This window comes from Entelurus aequoreus, linkage group LG06, assembly GCF_033978785.1.
Source record: "Entelurus aequoreus isolate RoL-2023_Sb linkage group LG06, RoL_Eaeq_v1.1, whole genome shotgun sequence".
NCBI classification, from domain to species: Eukaryota; Metazoa; Chordata; class Actinopteri; order Syngnathiformes; family Syngnathidae; genus Entelurus; species Entelurus aequoreus.
In genome coordinates, this window is record NC_084736.1 from 35618223 (window position 1) to 35633051 (window position 14829).

Here is a 14829-nt window from a genome sequence, read left to right on the forward strand (position 1 = left end):
TGGCGCGGGCATCTTGTCTGACTCACACCATACACAGCCTTCCTTGTCACGTATTCTTCCTTTCCCGCTTTCCATCCACTAATTCAAACTGATCCAGCAGCGCAATTGAAGATTGTTTTATTTACAATAATCAAGTAACAGAATACTCGGGAAACAAAATAAATAGTAGCTTATATAAAGCTAAGGTCTACAGACAGGTGAGGTCAAAGACAGGCGAGGTCAAAGACGGTATGCTGGTGCCCGACTGTCAATCACGCGCCCAGCGCACTCCTGCCCCTTATAGGCCTGCGTGGGAACTTTTCACCACCTGCAAACGGTGCACACTGACATACACAAATCAATCACTCAAAAATAATAAAATAAACATGGATTCAAGTATGGCTCTCTATTTGGCTCCTACACATACTGTATACACACTATATACACGCATTCTGTATACACACTTAATATACACGTATACTGTATATACACACATACTGTATACACACTATATATACACATGTACACACATACTGTATATACTATATATACACACATACTATATATATACACACATACTGTATATGTACTATATAAACTCACATGTACACACATACTGTATATGTACTATATAAACTCACATGTACACACATACTGTATATGCACTATATATACACATGTACACACATACTATATACACACTATATATATACATGTACACACATACTATGTATACACTATATATACACATGTACACATATGCGCTATATTCACTATATCTACACGTGTACACACATGTACACACATACTGTATACACGCTATATATACACACGTACACACATTTTATATACACACTATACATACACGTGTACACATGCTATATACACTATATATACACACATGTACACACATTCTATATATACACATTCTATATACACACTATATATACACATGTACACACATACATACACTATATATACACATGTACACACATAATGTATACACACTATGTACACTTGTACACACATACTATATATACACTATACATACACATGCACACATACTGTATATGCACTATATATACACGTCTACACATGCTGTATATGCACTATATATACACATGTCTACACATGCTGTATATGCACTATATATACACATGTACACACATTCTATATACACACCATACATACATGTGTACACATGCTATATACACACTATATATACACATGTACACACATTCTATATACACACTATATATACACACATTCTATATATACACTATATATATGTAACCGGTGGTCTTTTCCTCTGCGTTGTGTGGCTTTAATGGAACACGACCAACACCATGGATTGCTCAGCTGCACTTTACTGATAATACACAATATACACTTGTCGTCAGTAACTTTTTTTCCATTGTCGAGCCCCTCTCCCGTTATCGTGGACAAAAGGGCAGTGTACAACAGTGAAATAAACATACCTGATAATACACAATATACACTTGTCGTCAGTAACTTTTTTTCCATTGTCGAGCCCCTACACAAATATAATACAGAAAAAGATAGTGAACTTAAATTCTTAACATGACAATACAATTTCTGTCGTCGCATGCACGCCTACCTCTCCCGTTATCGTGGACAAAAGGGAAGTTGGAAGGCGTGTCCAACGCATATAAAAAGACAGGTGTCACAGTAATTATTGCAGTAGGAGGGACAACGAGACAATGGTTCCACATAGACAAAACATCGAACAATATCCAGGTATTTACATGTAACTTACACATTTTGTGTAATTATAACAATAATAAAGCATTATAAAATAAATTATTTACAAGACATAATTGACCGTTACATATACACATGTACACACATACATACACTATATATACACATGTACACACATACTATATATACACTATACATACACATGTACACACATACTGTATATACACTATATATACACATGCACACATACTGTATATGCACTATATATACACATGTCCACACATACTGTATATGCACTATATATACACATAGTATATACACACATACTGTATATACACTATATATACACATGTACACACATACTATATATACAAAATAAATCAATGTTTACTTATATAGCCCTAAATCACGAGTGTCTCAAAGGGCTGCCCAAGCCACAACGACATCCTCGGCTCAGATCCCACATCAGGGCAAGGAAAAACTCAACCCAATGGGACAATTAGAAACCTTGGAGGGGACCGCAGATGTTGGCAACCAATGCAATGGACGTCTAGTGGATCTAGCATAATATTGTGAGAGTCCAGTCCATAGTGGATCTAACATAATAGTGAGAGTCCAGTCTATAGTGGGGCCAGCAGGAGACCATCCCGAGTGGACACAGGTCAGCAGGGCATAGACGTCCCCAATCGATGCACAGACGAGCGGTCCACCCCGGGTCCCGACTTTGGACAGCCAGCACTTCATCCGTGGCCACCGAACCTGTGCCCCCCCCTCCACGAAGGAGAGGGGGGCAGAGCAGAAAAGAAACAGCAGATCAACTGGTCTAAAAGGGGGGGTCTATTTAAAGGCTAGAGTATACAAATGAGTTTTAAGATGGGACTTAAATGCTTCTACTGAGGTAGCATCTCTAACTGTTACCGGGAGGGCATTCCATAGTACTGGAGCCCAAATAGAAAACGCTCTATATAGCCCGCAGACTTTTTTTGGGCTCTGGGAATCACTAATAAGCCGGAGTTCTTTGAACGCAGATTTCTTGCCGGGACATATGGCACAATACAATCGGCAAGATAGGCTGGAGCTTGACCGTGTAGTATTTTATACGTGAGTAGTAAAACCTTGAAGTCACATCTTAAGTGCACAGGAAGCCAGTGCAGGTGAGCCAGTATAGGCGTAATATGATTAAACTTTCTTGTTTTTGTCAAAAGTCTAGCAGCCGCATTTTGTACCAACTGTAATCTTTTAATGCTAGGCATAGGGAGACCCGAAAACAATACGTTACAGTAATCGAGACGAGACGTAACGAACGCATGAATAATGATCTCAGCGTCGCTAGTGAACAAAATGGAACAGATTTTAGCGATATTACGAAGATGAAAGAAGGCCGTTTTAGTAACACTCTTGATGTGTGACTCAAACGAGAGAGTTGGGTCGAAGATAATACCCAGATTCTTTACCGAGTCGCCTTGTGTAATTGTTTGGTTGTCAAATGTTAAGGTGGTATTATTAAATAAATGTCGGTGTCAAGCAGGACCGATAATCAGCATTTCCGTTTTCTTAGCGTTGAGTTGCAAAAAGTTAGCGGACATCCATTGTTTAATTTCATTAAGACACGCCTCCAGCTGACTACAATCCGGCGTGTTGGTCAGCTTTAGGGGCATGTAGAGTTGGGCATACTTGCCAACCCTCCCGGATTTTACAGGAAACTCCCGGAATTCAGCGCCTCTCCCGAAAATCTCCCGGAATTCAGCCGGAGCTGGAGGCCACGCCCCCTCCAGCTCCATACTTCAGCGGCGACAGTCTGTTTTCACGTCCGCTTTCCCACGATATAAACAGCGTTCCTGCCCAATCACGTTATAACTGTAGAATGATCGAGGGCGAGTTCTTGGTTTCTTATGTGGGTTTATTGTTAGGCAGTTTCATTAACGTCCTCCTAGCGCGGTAACAACACACAACAACAGCAGTCACGTTTTCGTCTACCGTTAAGCAGTTTGTCTGCCGTAAACAGCAATGTTGTGACACTCTTAAACAGGACAATACTGCCATCTACCGGATAGCCTCCGGAACACTGAAATTCAAGTATTTCTTTTATTTATATGTATAATAATAAATAAATATATATATATATATATATATATATATATACATATAGCTAGAATTCACTGAAAGTCAAGTATTACATACATATACATACTGTATATATATGAAATACTCGAGTTGGTGAATTCTAGCTGTAAATATACTCCTCCCCTCTTAACCACGCCCCCCGCCCCAACCACACCCCCGCCCCAGCCCACCCCCAAGCCCCCACCTCCCGGAATCGGAGGTCTTAGGGTTGGCAAGTATGGAGTTGGGTGTAATCAGCATAACAGTGAAAGCTAACACCGTATTTGCGTATGTCGCCGCCTAGTGATTGCAGGGCCAAGAACCGAACCCTGGGGAACTCCACACGTTACCTTAACATAGTCCGATGTCACATTGTTATGGGAGACGCACTGCATCCTGTCAGTAAGATAAGAGTTAAACCAAGACAAGGCTAAGTCTGACATACCAATACATGTTTTGATACGCTCTAATAAAATATTATGATCGACGGTATCGAAAGCAGCGTTAAGATCAAGAAGCAGCAACATGGATGACGCATCAGAATCCATCTTTAGCAATAGATCATTAGTCATTTTTGCGAGGGCTGTCTCCATAGAGTGATTTGCCCTGAAACCAGATTGAAAGGGTTCACAGCAGTGACTTGCAGTGAGGTTCATGGCTGGTGAGGCACTGACTTCATCACAGTCAGATTTACAAACATATGAACCCTAAAGAGTATCTTATTCACCATTTTATTGGCTGCAGTTAACGGGTTATGTTTAAAAGCTCATACCAGCATTCTTCCCTGCTTGGCACTCAGCATCCAGGGTTGGAATTGGGGGTTAAACCACCAAAAATTATTCCCGGGTGTGGCGCCGCTGCTGCCCACTGCTCCCCTCACCTCCCAGGGGGTGATCAAGGGATGGGTCAAATGCAGAGGACAAATTTCACCACACCTAGTGGGTGTGTGTGACGATCATTGGTACTTTAACTTAACTTTAACTTTACACATACAAGCTGTAGCACACAAAAAAAGCACATTTAATAAAAAAAAACATTAATATGGTCTTACCTTTACTTATAAATGAAGTCCATGCGCCGCTGTTGTGCTGGATTGGTGCGCCCCTGCCGTGGGGTGCACCCCCTGACGCGAGTGTTGTATCAACTGGAGCCCACACTTGGAGTTTCCACGTGCAGGATTGAATCTATTTAGAGAAGTTGTTTGGTGGGAGGCTGGGGGGGGTGCGGGAACAGTGGTGTTCGTGTTGGAGGAGTTGTAAATGAATGAAATATGAAATCCGTGCTGCAGTCTGCAGGTGTACCTAATGTTGTGGCCCTGCAGTCATTCGCGGCTCCTCCAGCGCGGACATTGTTGTTTTTGCACTTTTTGGCTTCTTGTTGAATTACTTTTTTGGGTGGATTCGGTCTTGCACGTGGAGGGTTTGGTGTGGGCTTTGGTTGATGTGGCACTCCTGCCAGGGGGTGCATTCTACGGCGGGGGTGCATTAACCGGCACAAGGAGGCGGGATTACTGCGAGCCTCAGCCAGTTCGTCTTCGCAGCAGTTTTATGATTGCTCAGCACAAGAAATACTTACACACATAGAGTTGTTGACAAAATACACTGTACATTATATACCTCAGCTAACTAAACTATGGAAATGTATAATATAGTTCATATAGCAATACGGTCTCACTGCACAGCAGGCCAGCAGTTAGCCGAGTCCGCAATCCATGTTGAGGCACAACGCAGTGACGTGCCTCAACTGGCTGCTGATCACCGCACCGTCTCTTCTCAGTATTTGAACGGCAATTGTGAAAATTCAGCGATTTTGAATAAAAATAATCTAAAACTGGTGAAGTTAAATGGAAAATAACTTTATAGTATAATCACTGGATACATATAAAAATTTAATTTTTTTTTTTTCTTTTTACATTTTTTTTCTTCCCATTATGGCACGTTAGGACCCGCCTCACCTGCCTCCAGTGACTGCACGTCACTGGTTAACAGAGATTGTTAGACGCTAAGTGTTCATTTAGCTGCTGTGCAACAATTTTTTTGAGGATTACACTATATATACACATGTACACACATACTGAGTATTCATTATTATAATAAACTTGTTTTCAAAATAAATGTCATATTTGTTCAAACTCTGAATGACGTTTGAAAATGTTCTCCAACAGAAGAAGACTTGGACCTCATGTGAAGCAAAGATGTGATGGAGGACCAAACAAGAAGAAGTGAACTATAATCAGAGTCAGAACTTCACCATTCAGACTTCATCCCAAGTGAACTATATTCAGAGTCAGAACTTCACCATTCAGACTTCATCCCAAGTGAACTATATTCAGAGTCAGAACTTCACCATTTAGACTTCATCCCATGTGAACTATGTTCAGAGTCAGAACTTCACCATTTAGACTTCATCCCATGTGAACTATGTTCAGAGTCAGAACTTCACCATTCATCCCAAATGAACTATAATCAGAGTCAGAACTTCACCATTCAGACTTCATCCCAAGTGAACTATAATCAGAGTCAGAGAATAACCAACATAGGTTGCTCCGTGAATCATTTTCATGACGCACATGCCGCCCCCCACCCAAAGAATTATGTTAGCTAAACAGTTCCAGCTGCAATAACACTGCCCTTCTCTTTGAAACTTGAAGTGACAGTTAGCTAACATGCTAACAACTTGTCTTGTGAGCGTGAGGAAAACCTCCAAAAGAGGGCGTGTCCAAAGTGCAGACCACAAAGTAACTGTTTTTAAACTGGTTTTAATTCATACATTTTGTTGCACTGCACTAAAATCACCAAAAGGTGGTGCAGGTTTTACTAAATCATACATTTTGTTGCACTGCACTAAAAGCACCACAAAGTGGTGCAGTTTTACTAAATCATACACATGGTCTTCACCATCAGGCAACTGCAAGAAAAGTGCAGAGAGCAGCACAAGCCCCTCTTTCTGGCCTTCATAGAACTGACCAAAGCATTCGACCTTGTCAGCAGGGATGGGCTCTTCACAGTCCTAGCTAAGATTGGCTACCCACCGAGACTCCTGAGCACGATCAAGTCGTTCCATGACGGCATGAAAGGCACAATTCAATATGACGGCTCGACGTCAGATGCCTTCCCCATCCGTAGTGGAGTCAAACAGGGCTGTGTCCTCGCTCCCACTCTCTTTGGCATCTTCTTTACCGTTCTGCTGAAGCACGCCTTCGGATCGTCGACCGAGGGTGTTAACCTCCACACTCGGTCAGACGGCCGACTGTTCAACCTGACTCGCCTAAAAGCAAAGAGCAAGGTCCGGGAGGTAACCATCAGAGACATGCTGTTTGCAAATGACGCTGCTCTGGCCACCAACATCGAAGAAGAGCTACAGAGCCTGATGGAATGCTTTGCAAAGGCATGCGACGAGTTCAGCCTGACTATCAGTCTGAAGAAGACAAATGTGATGGCCCAAGATGCTGAACCACCCTGTATCACCATCAACGACTATGAACTAGAGGTTGTCAGCCAGTTCACATACCTTGGCTCCACCATCACTGACAACCTCTCACTGGAAGAAGAAATCAACAAGAGGATCGGCAAGGCATCCACAACCTTGGCCAGGTTGTTGCAAAGAGTGTGGAACAACAGCAGTCTGACAATAAACACCAAGATCACTGTGTATCGTGGCTGCGTGCTAAGCACTCTCTTGTACGCCAGTGAATCCAGGACTCTGTACTACTCGCAGGAGAAGAGGCTAAGTGTCTTTCACATGCGCTGCCTCCGTCGCATACCCGGGATTACATGGAGCGATCGTGTGACAAACAACGAGTTGTTAAAGCAAGCCAAGATTCCCAGCATGGTCACTCTCCTCCGTCAGCGTCGCCTTCGAGGGCTGGGCCATGTACGTTGAATGGACGATGGCCGGATCCCCAAAGACATCCTCTACGCAGAGCTTGCCTCCGGCAAGAGGACAACGGGACGGCCACATCTCCGCTTCAAGGATGTCTGCACCCTGAAAGCGCTCGACATGGACCGGAACACCTGGGAAGAGCTTGCTCAGGACAGATCCAGCTGGAGACACACCGTGAACACTGGACTGAAAGCTGGCGAGGCAAAACGCCGCCAGCTTACAGATGAGAAGCGAGCTCAGAGAAAGAGCAAGCAACTACATCCTGTAGCTGACTTGACCTACAAATGCACCAAGTGCAACATTGACTGTCACTCCCGTGTGGGTCTGTACAGCCACAGCAGACGCTGCATGACCAACTAAAACATATCCAAGGGGCGCCAATCCATTGTCTTCCGAGACTTACAAATGCCAACAAACACTTTGTTGCACTGCACTAAAATCACCACAAGGTGGTGCAGTTTGACTAAATCATACACTTCGTTGCACCGCACTAAAAGCACCACAAGGTGGTGCAGTTTGACTAAATCATACACTTTGTTGCACCGCACTAAAAGCACCACAAGGTGGTGCAGTTTTACTAAATCATACACTTTGCTGCACCGCACTAAAAGCACCACAAGGTGGTGCAGTTTTAACTAAATCATACACTTAGTTGCACAGCACTAAAAGCACCACAAGGTGGTGCAGTTTTAACTATCAATCGATGTTTAACTATATAGCCCTAAATCACGAGTGTCTCAAAGGGCTGCACAAGCCACAACGACATCCTCGGCTCAGATCCCACATCAGGGCAAGAAAAAAACTCAACCCAATGGGATGACAATTAGAAACCTTGGAGGGGGCCGCAGATGTGGCGACCGGTGCAATGGACGTCGAGTGGATCTAACATAATAATGTGAGAGTCCAGTCCATAGTGGATCTAATATAATAGTGTGAGAGTCCAGTCCATAGTGGGGCAGAACAGAAAAGAGACGGCAGATCAACTGATCTAAAAGGGGGGTCTATGATGAAAGAAGAGATGAAAAGAAGGCTGTTTTAGTAACACTCTTAATGTGTGACTCAAACGAGAGTTGGGTCGAAGATAATACCCAGATTCTTTACCGAGTCGCCTTGTGTAATTGTTTGGTTGTCAAATGTTAAGGTGGTATTATTAAATAGGTGTATAATTGTTTGGTTGTCACATGTTAAGGTGGTATTATTAAATAAGTGTCGGTGTCTAGCAGGACCGATAATCAGCATTTCCGTTTTCTTAGCGTTGAGTTGCAAAAAGTTAGCGGACATCCATTGTTTAATTTCATTAAGACACGCCTCCAGCTGACTACAATCTGGCGTGTTGGTCAGCATAACAGTGAAAGCTAACACCGTATTTGCGTATGATGTCACCTAGCGGCAGCATGTAGATGCTGAAGAGTGCAGGGCCAAGAACTGAACCCTGGGGAACTCCACACGTTATATTAACATAGTCCGATGTCACATTGTTATGGGAGACACACTGCATCCTGTCAGTAAGATAGGAGTTAAACCAAGACAAGGCTAAGTCTGACATACCAATACATGTTTTGATACGCTCTAATAAAATATTATGATCAACGGTATCAAAAGCAGCGCTAAGATCAAGTAGCAGCAACATGGATGATGCATCAGCATCCATCGTTAGCAATAGATCATTAGTATTTTTTGCGAGGGCTGTCTCCGTAGAGTGATTTGCCCTGAAACTGGTTTGAAAGGGTTCACAGAGATTGTTAGACGCTAAGTGTACATTTACCTGCCGTGCAACAATTTTTTCGAGGATTTTCTAAATAAACGGAAGGTGGGACACCGGCCGGTAGTTTAGCATGAGGTCAGGATCGAGGTTAGGTCTTTTGAGCAGAGGATGAATAACCGCTTTTTTGAATGCTAGGGGAACAGTGCCAGAGGAATGTGATAAGTTTATAATATTTAGCACTGATGGTCCTAATATTACAAACAGTTCCTTGGTAAGTTTCCCAGGAAGTGGGTCAAGTAAACATGTTGTTTGTTTTATCACATTTACACGCCGTAGGAGTTCCTCTAATGTTATTTCATCAAAAAGAGAGACTATTTTGGAGGGCAATATCCGTCGTATATACATTCTTATCTGTGTTAATAGAACCCAGTTGTAGCTTTAATCTCCTTTCTAATGAGTAAAATGTTCTTATTAAAGAAATTCATAAAGTCATCTGCCCAGTCGGTGGAGGTACTGGGAGGAGTCCCTTGTTGGGTTAGCAATGCTACTGTACTGAACAAATATTTAGGATCGTTTTTGTTGAGGCGAATGAGATTTGAGTAGTATTTAGCTTTAGCTAAGGTAAGCATGCATTTATAAATTATTAAAGTATCACTCTATTCTTGATGGAAAACCTCAAGTTTAGTCACGCACTATTTGCGTTCCAGCTTTCTACATGATCATTTAAGAGCTCTAGTTTCTTCTGTAAACCATGGGGTACGCCTTTAAGGGGCCCTTTTTAGCTTTAGCGGTGCTATACTATCAATGGTTTTGCGCAGGGCATCGTTAAAGTTGTTAGTGAGGTTATCAATAGAGCCCACATAATTTGGGAATGGTGCCATTACTGAAGGCAGAAGGCCAGCAAGAGTCATCGTTGTGGCAGCATTAATGTTGCGGCTGCTAAAGCAGTTATTATTATTAGCAATGAGTCAGAACCCCGCCCCTTTTCAGGGGACGGGCAATTTGCACATTCGTATAGTTAGTAGGAGATGCCTCATTCAGCGCCAATGACGTTAAGATTGTTGTCTCTAATGACCTCATTAACTAATAACGTTTTGGGAGACAATGATCTTATTTTTAAAAAGCTTGTATTATAGGTAGTGGGCTGTTTTGAGCAATTTTTGTTAAAGTTATCCGTAGTAGTAATATTAATAATGTTGCGTTTATTTTGCGTAGTGTGCTTTAAATAATTTCAACCATATCTAGGAATTGATATGACGGGAATCTTCAGATTGTTTGCTTTGTGCTGCGATACACTGAGCGCGTCATAATTTGCCACCTCAGTAGAATGCATGTCCACCTCTGGCACAGTCACTGCAGAAAAAACATGATGTGAGTTGTGTATTATTCAAGGAGAAATGCTATGTGTGCAGGGATTTTGTAGCCTGGCGCTGGCTAATTCTAGCTTAACTGACTCCTCACCCGGACTAACAGACACTGTAATTGCCTGTGTCCGAGCTTGCTCTAGTGTGGTTAGTCAAGTGTGACTCAAACAATAATCTATGTTCCCAGGCAGGATGATGGCGCCTTCCTGGTTAGGGTGAAGGCCGTCCTTTATCAACAAGCCCGGTTTGCCCCAGAAAGAGGGCGAATTATCAATAAACGTTAGTCCCTGTTGTCTACAAAACATAGCCAGCCACTTGTTAAGCGAGACTAACCTGCTATATCTCTCATCATTGCCTCTCACATGCAGGGGGCCAGAGACAAGTACTCGATGTCTGGACATCTTTCTAGCGAGATTACAAGTCCTAGCTATGTTCCTCTTTGTAATCTCTGACTGTCTCATCCTAGTGTCATTGAAGCCAACGTATACAACTATGTTTGCATAACTAGTGGTGCGATTAGCCTGTCGTACGTGTTTACTAGGCCTGTTGCGAGTTAGCTCCCTAAGATTAGCTTCAATGTCAGGTGCTCTGGCCCCGGGAATACACTTAATTGTGGCTGGTTTGCTAAGCTTTAGGTTTCGGGGGATGGAGTCCCCATGACTAAAGTGTGGTGCCCGGTAAACTGGGGTGTAGGACTAGCTAAAGGGCTAAATCTATTATGAGTCTCAACCGGTTCAGCGAGCAGTCACTCAGGGCAAACCGGAACCGGAACTAAATCATACACTTTGTTGCACTGCACTAAAAGCACCACAAGGTGGTGCAGTTTTAACTAAATCATACTTTGTTGCACCGCACTAAAAGCACCACAAGGTGGTGTAATTTTAACTAAATCATACACTTTGTTGCACTGCACTAAAATACCCACAATGTGGTGCATTTTTAACTAAATCATACACTTTGTTGAACCGCACTAAAAGCACCACAAGGTGGTGCATTTTTAAGTGAAAAAGTGCAGTAGATGTTACATGTTCACACCTACAAGAAAAGAGAGAACATAGTTCATAAAGTGGTTTAGTTGTCAGTGAACATCAACACTAAAAGATGGCTGCACTTTGGACGCTCACCTTCACCTGAAGTTGTAAACCATGGAATTGTTGACTCCCAAGTCTTGAGAGTGATGTCACCACAAGTCCTGAGAGTGATGTCATCACAAGTCCTGACTTAATGTCTGTGTGAAGTCCTCAGTGTTAGTCACGGTTATTGAAGTGAACATTGTGTTATAAGTCATGCGTTCATAATGGTTATAGAAGCACACCCTTCTCTTCACTGAAGGTGACAACATGAAAACAACAGTGTTATAAGTCATGTGTTCATAATGGTTATTGAAGCACATCCTTGACTGAAGGTGACAACATGAAAACAACATTGTGTTATAAGTAATTTGTTCATAATGGTTATTGAAGCACAATCTTCTCTTAACTGAAGGTGACAACATGCAAACAACATTGTGTTATAGGTAATTTGTTCATAATGGTTATTGAAGCACATCCCTCTCTTCACTGAAGGTGACAACATGAAAACAACATTGTGTTATAAGTCATGTGTTCATAAAAACGCAACATTCCTCTTCTCTTACGTGTCTTGTTCACAGGATTGATGTCACCTCAGTGATATCATCTTCATCGTCCTGCTCTTCAATCTGTATCTGCTCTGGACTCCTTCCTTCTCTTGCACTTCTTCAATAAAGGCATTATTGCAGTTGATTTCCTCACTGGAACAAACATTATCTTTGTTTCCTTTGGAAATAAATGTCAAAACTCTTGATCAAAATGAAGTGAAATCTTTATTAAATGTTGAAGTTGTAATAAATAGCATCCACTGATCTCAGCAACACCATCGTATCGCTTTAAGAGAGCTCTGTTTGTAAAATGAATGTTTGCTGTTTTATTTATGTGCAGATACAACCTTTTCACTTCTGATACACCGATAACGCTGCCTTGAGTATCGGGTAATATCCATGTGATATCAGCAGAAGAAACCACGTTGTGCACTTTTCATGTTGTACATAAAAAGTTACTAAAAATGTTTTTGGAAACAAACGGGCGGTGAGCCGACACTGCAAGGACCACACGAGTCCCAGGACCTTGGTGTCATCCCAGTGATACCATCACCCTGGGGGGTCTCACCCTGCAGGAAGTCATAGTCCCCCTCCCTGGAGGCCTGAACACAAATCACACTAGTCAGGACTGCAACATGGAGGTCTTTAGTACACTAGTGAGGAATGCAACATGGAGGTCTTCAGTACACTAGTCAGGACTGCAACATGGAGGTCTTCAGTACACTAGTCAGGACTGCAACATGGAGGTCTTCAGTACACTAGTCAGGACTGCAACATGGAAGTCTTTAGTACACTAGTCAGGACTGCAACATGGAAGTCTTTAGTACACTAGTCAGGACTGCAACATGGAGGTCTTCAGTACACTAGTCAGGACTGCAACATGGAGGTCTGTAATACACTAGTCAGGACTGCAACATGGAGGTCTTTAGTACACTAGTCACGACTGCAGGTCTTCAATGACTCAACCATTCAGTCAGTCACTACAAGTCACTTGACAATGTTTACACTTTTCATTGTTAATACAACATTCAAAGTGAAATAGTTGTTAGTAAAAATGTTGCCTACAACAGCAGCTGGTTGACATACAGGAAGTAGAAGATGATGATTGTGGACACATGGCTGAAATAGTTGTTATTTACCTGCTGGATCAGTTGTGAATGGTCTGATTCCCACACCTGGTAGAGAGGTGATATAATCTGAGCAGTCCTGCACACACACATGATGACTTAGTGTTCATCCCTACATCCTAAGTGTACACATTAGGGGTGTGGGAAAAAATCGATTTGAATTCGAATCGCGATTCTCATTTTTAAAAAATCTATTTTTTTTTGTTTTGTTATTTTTTTATTATTTTTTTTATTTTTATTAATCAATCCAACAAAACAATACGCAGCAATACCATAACAATGCAATCCAATTCCAAAACCAAACCCGACCCAGCAACACTCAGAACTGCAATAAACAGAGCAATTGAAAGGAGACACAAACACGACACAGAACAAACAAAAAGTAGTGAAACAAAAATTAATATTATCAACAACAGTATCAATATTAGTTACAATTTCAACATAGTAGTGATTAAAAATCCCTCATTGACATTATCATTAGACATTTATAAAAAAAAAAAAAAAAGAACAATAGTGTCACAGTGGCTCACACTTGCATCGCATCTCATAAGCTTGACAACACACTGTGTCCAATATTTTCACAAAGATAAAATAAGTCATATTTTTGGTTCATTTAATAGTTAAACGTGTTACATTATTGCAATCAGTTGATAAAACATTGTCGTTTACAATTATAAAAGCTTTTTACAAAAATCTACTACTCTGCTTGCATGTCAGCAGACTGGGGTAGATCCTGCTGAAATCCTATGTATTGAATGAATAGAGAATCCTTTTGAATCGGGAAAAAATCGTTTTTGAATCGAGAATCGTGTTGAATTGAAAAAAAATTGATTTTGAATCGAATCGTGACCCCAAAAATCGATATTGAATCGAATCGTGGGACACCCAAAGATTTACAGCCCTAGTACACATGATGACTTAGTGTTCATCCCTACATCCTAAGTGTACACATGATGACTTAGTGTTCATCCCTACATCCTAAGTGTACACATGATGACTTAGTGTTCATCCCTACATCCTAAGTGTACACATGATGACTTAGTGTTCATCCCTACATCCTGAGTGTACACATGATGACTTAGTGTTCATCCCTACATCCTGAGTGTACACATGATGACTTAGTGTTCATCCCTACATCCTGAGTGTACACATGATGACTTAGTGTTCATCCCTACATCCTGAGTGTACACATGATGACTTAGTGTTCATCCCTACATCCTGAGTGTACACATGATGACTTAGTGTTCATCCCTACATCCTGAGTGTACACATGATGACTTAGTGTTCATCCCTACATCCTGAGTGTACACATGATGACTTAGTGTTCAT

At 41.8% G+C, this 14829-nt stretch overlaps 2 protein-coding genes across 5 annotated transcripts in view; one reads left to right on the top strand and one right to left on the bottom strand.

Moving 5' to 3' along the window:
• The window catches only part of si:dkeyp-72e1.9 (syntaxin-binding protein 4), a 163614-nt gene extending 151011 nt beyond the window's left edge, over positions 1–12603 (top strand). For 3 of the 4 annotated variants that reach the window (XM_062050635.1, XM_062050637.1, XM_062050638.1), the window contains one exon: positions 5969–6114. In XM_062050635.1, coding sequence (XP_061906619.1) covers positions 5969–5991 — 23 coding nt within the window. In that variant the 3' untranslated portion in view covers positions 5992–6114. Of the gene's footprint in view, positions 1–5968; positions 6115–12406 lie in introns of those variants that run through there. The other variant, XM_062050636.1, reaches the window with a different exon arrangement.
• The window catches only part of rrn3 (RRN3 homolog, RNA polymerase I transcription factor), a 69885-nt gene continuing 67635 nt past the window's right edge, over positions 12580–14829 (bottom strand). Inside the window, exons 16-17 of the mRNA XM_062050639.1 lie at positions 13513–13579; positions 12580–12975 (exon numbers count right to left, since the gene is read on the bottom strand). Coding sequence (XP_061906623.1) covers positions 12832–12975; positions 13513–13579 — 211 coding nt within the window. The 3' untranslated portion in view covers positions 12580–12831. The remainder of the gene's footprint in view (positions 12976–13512; positions 13580–14829) is intronic.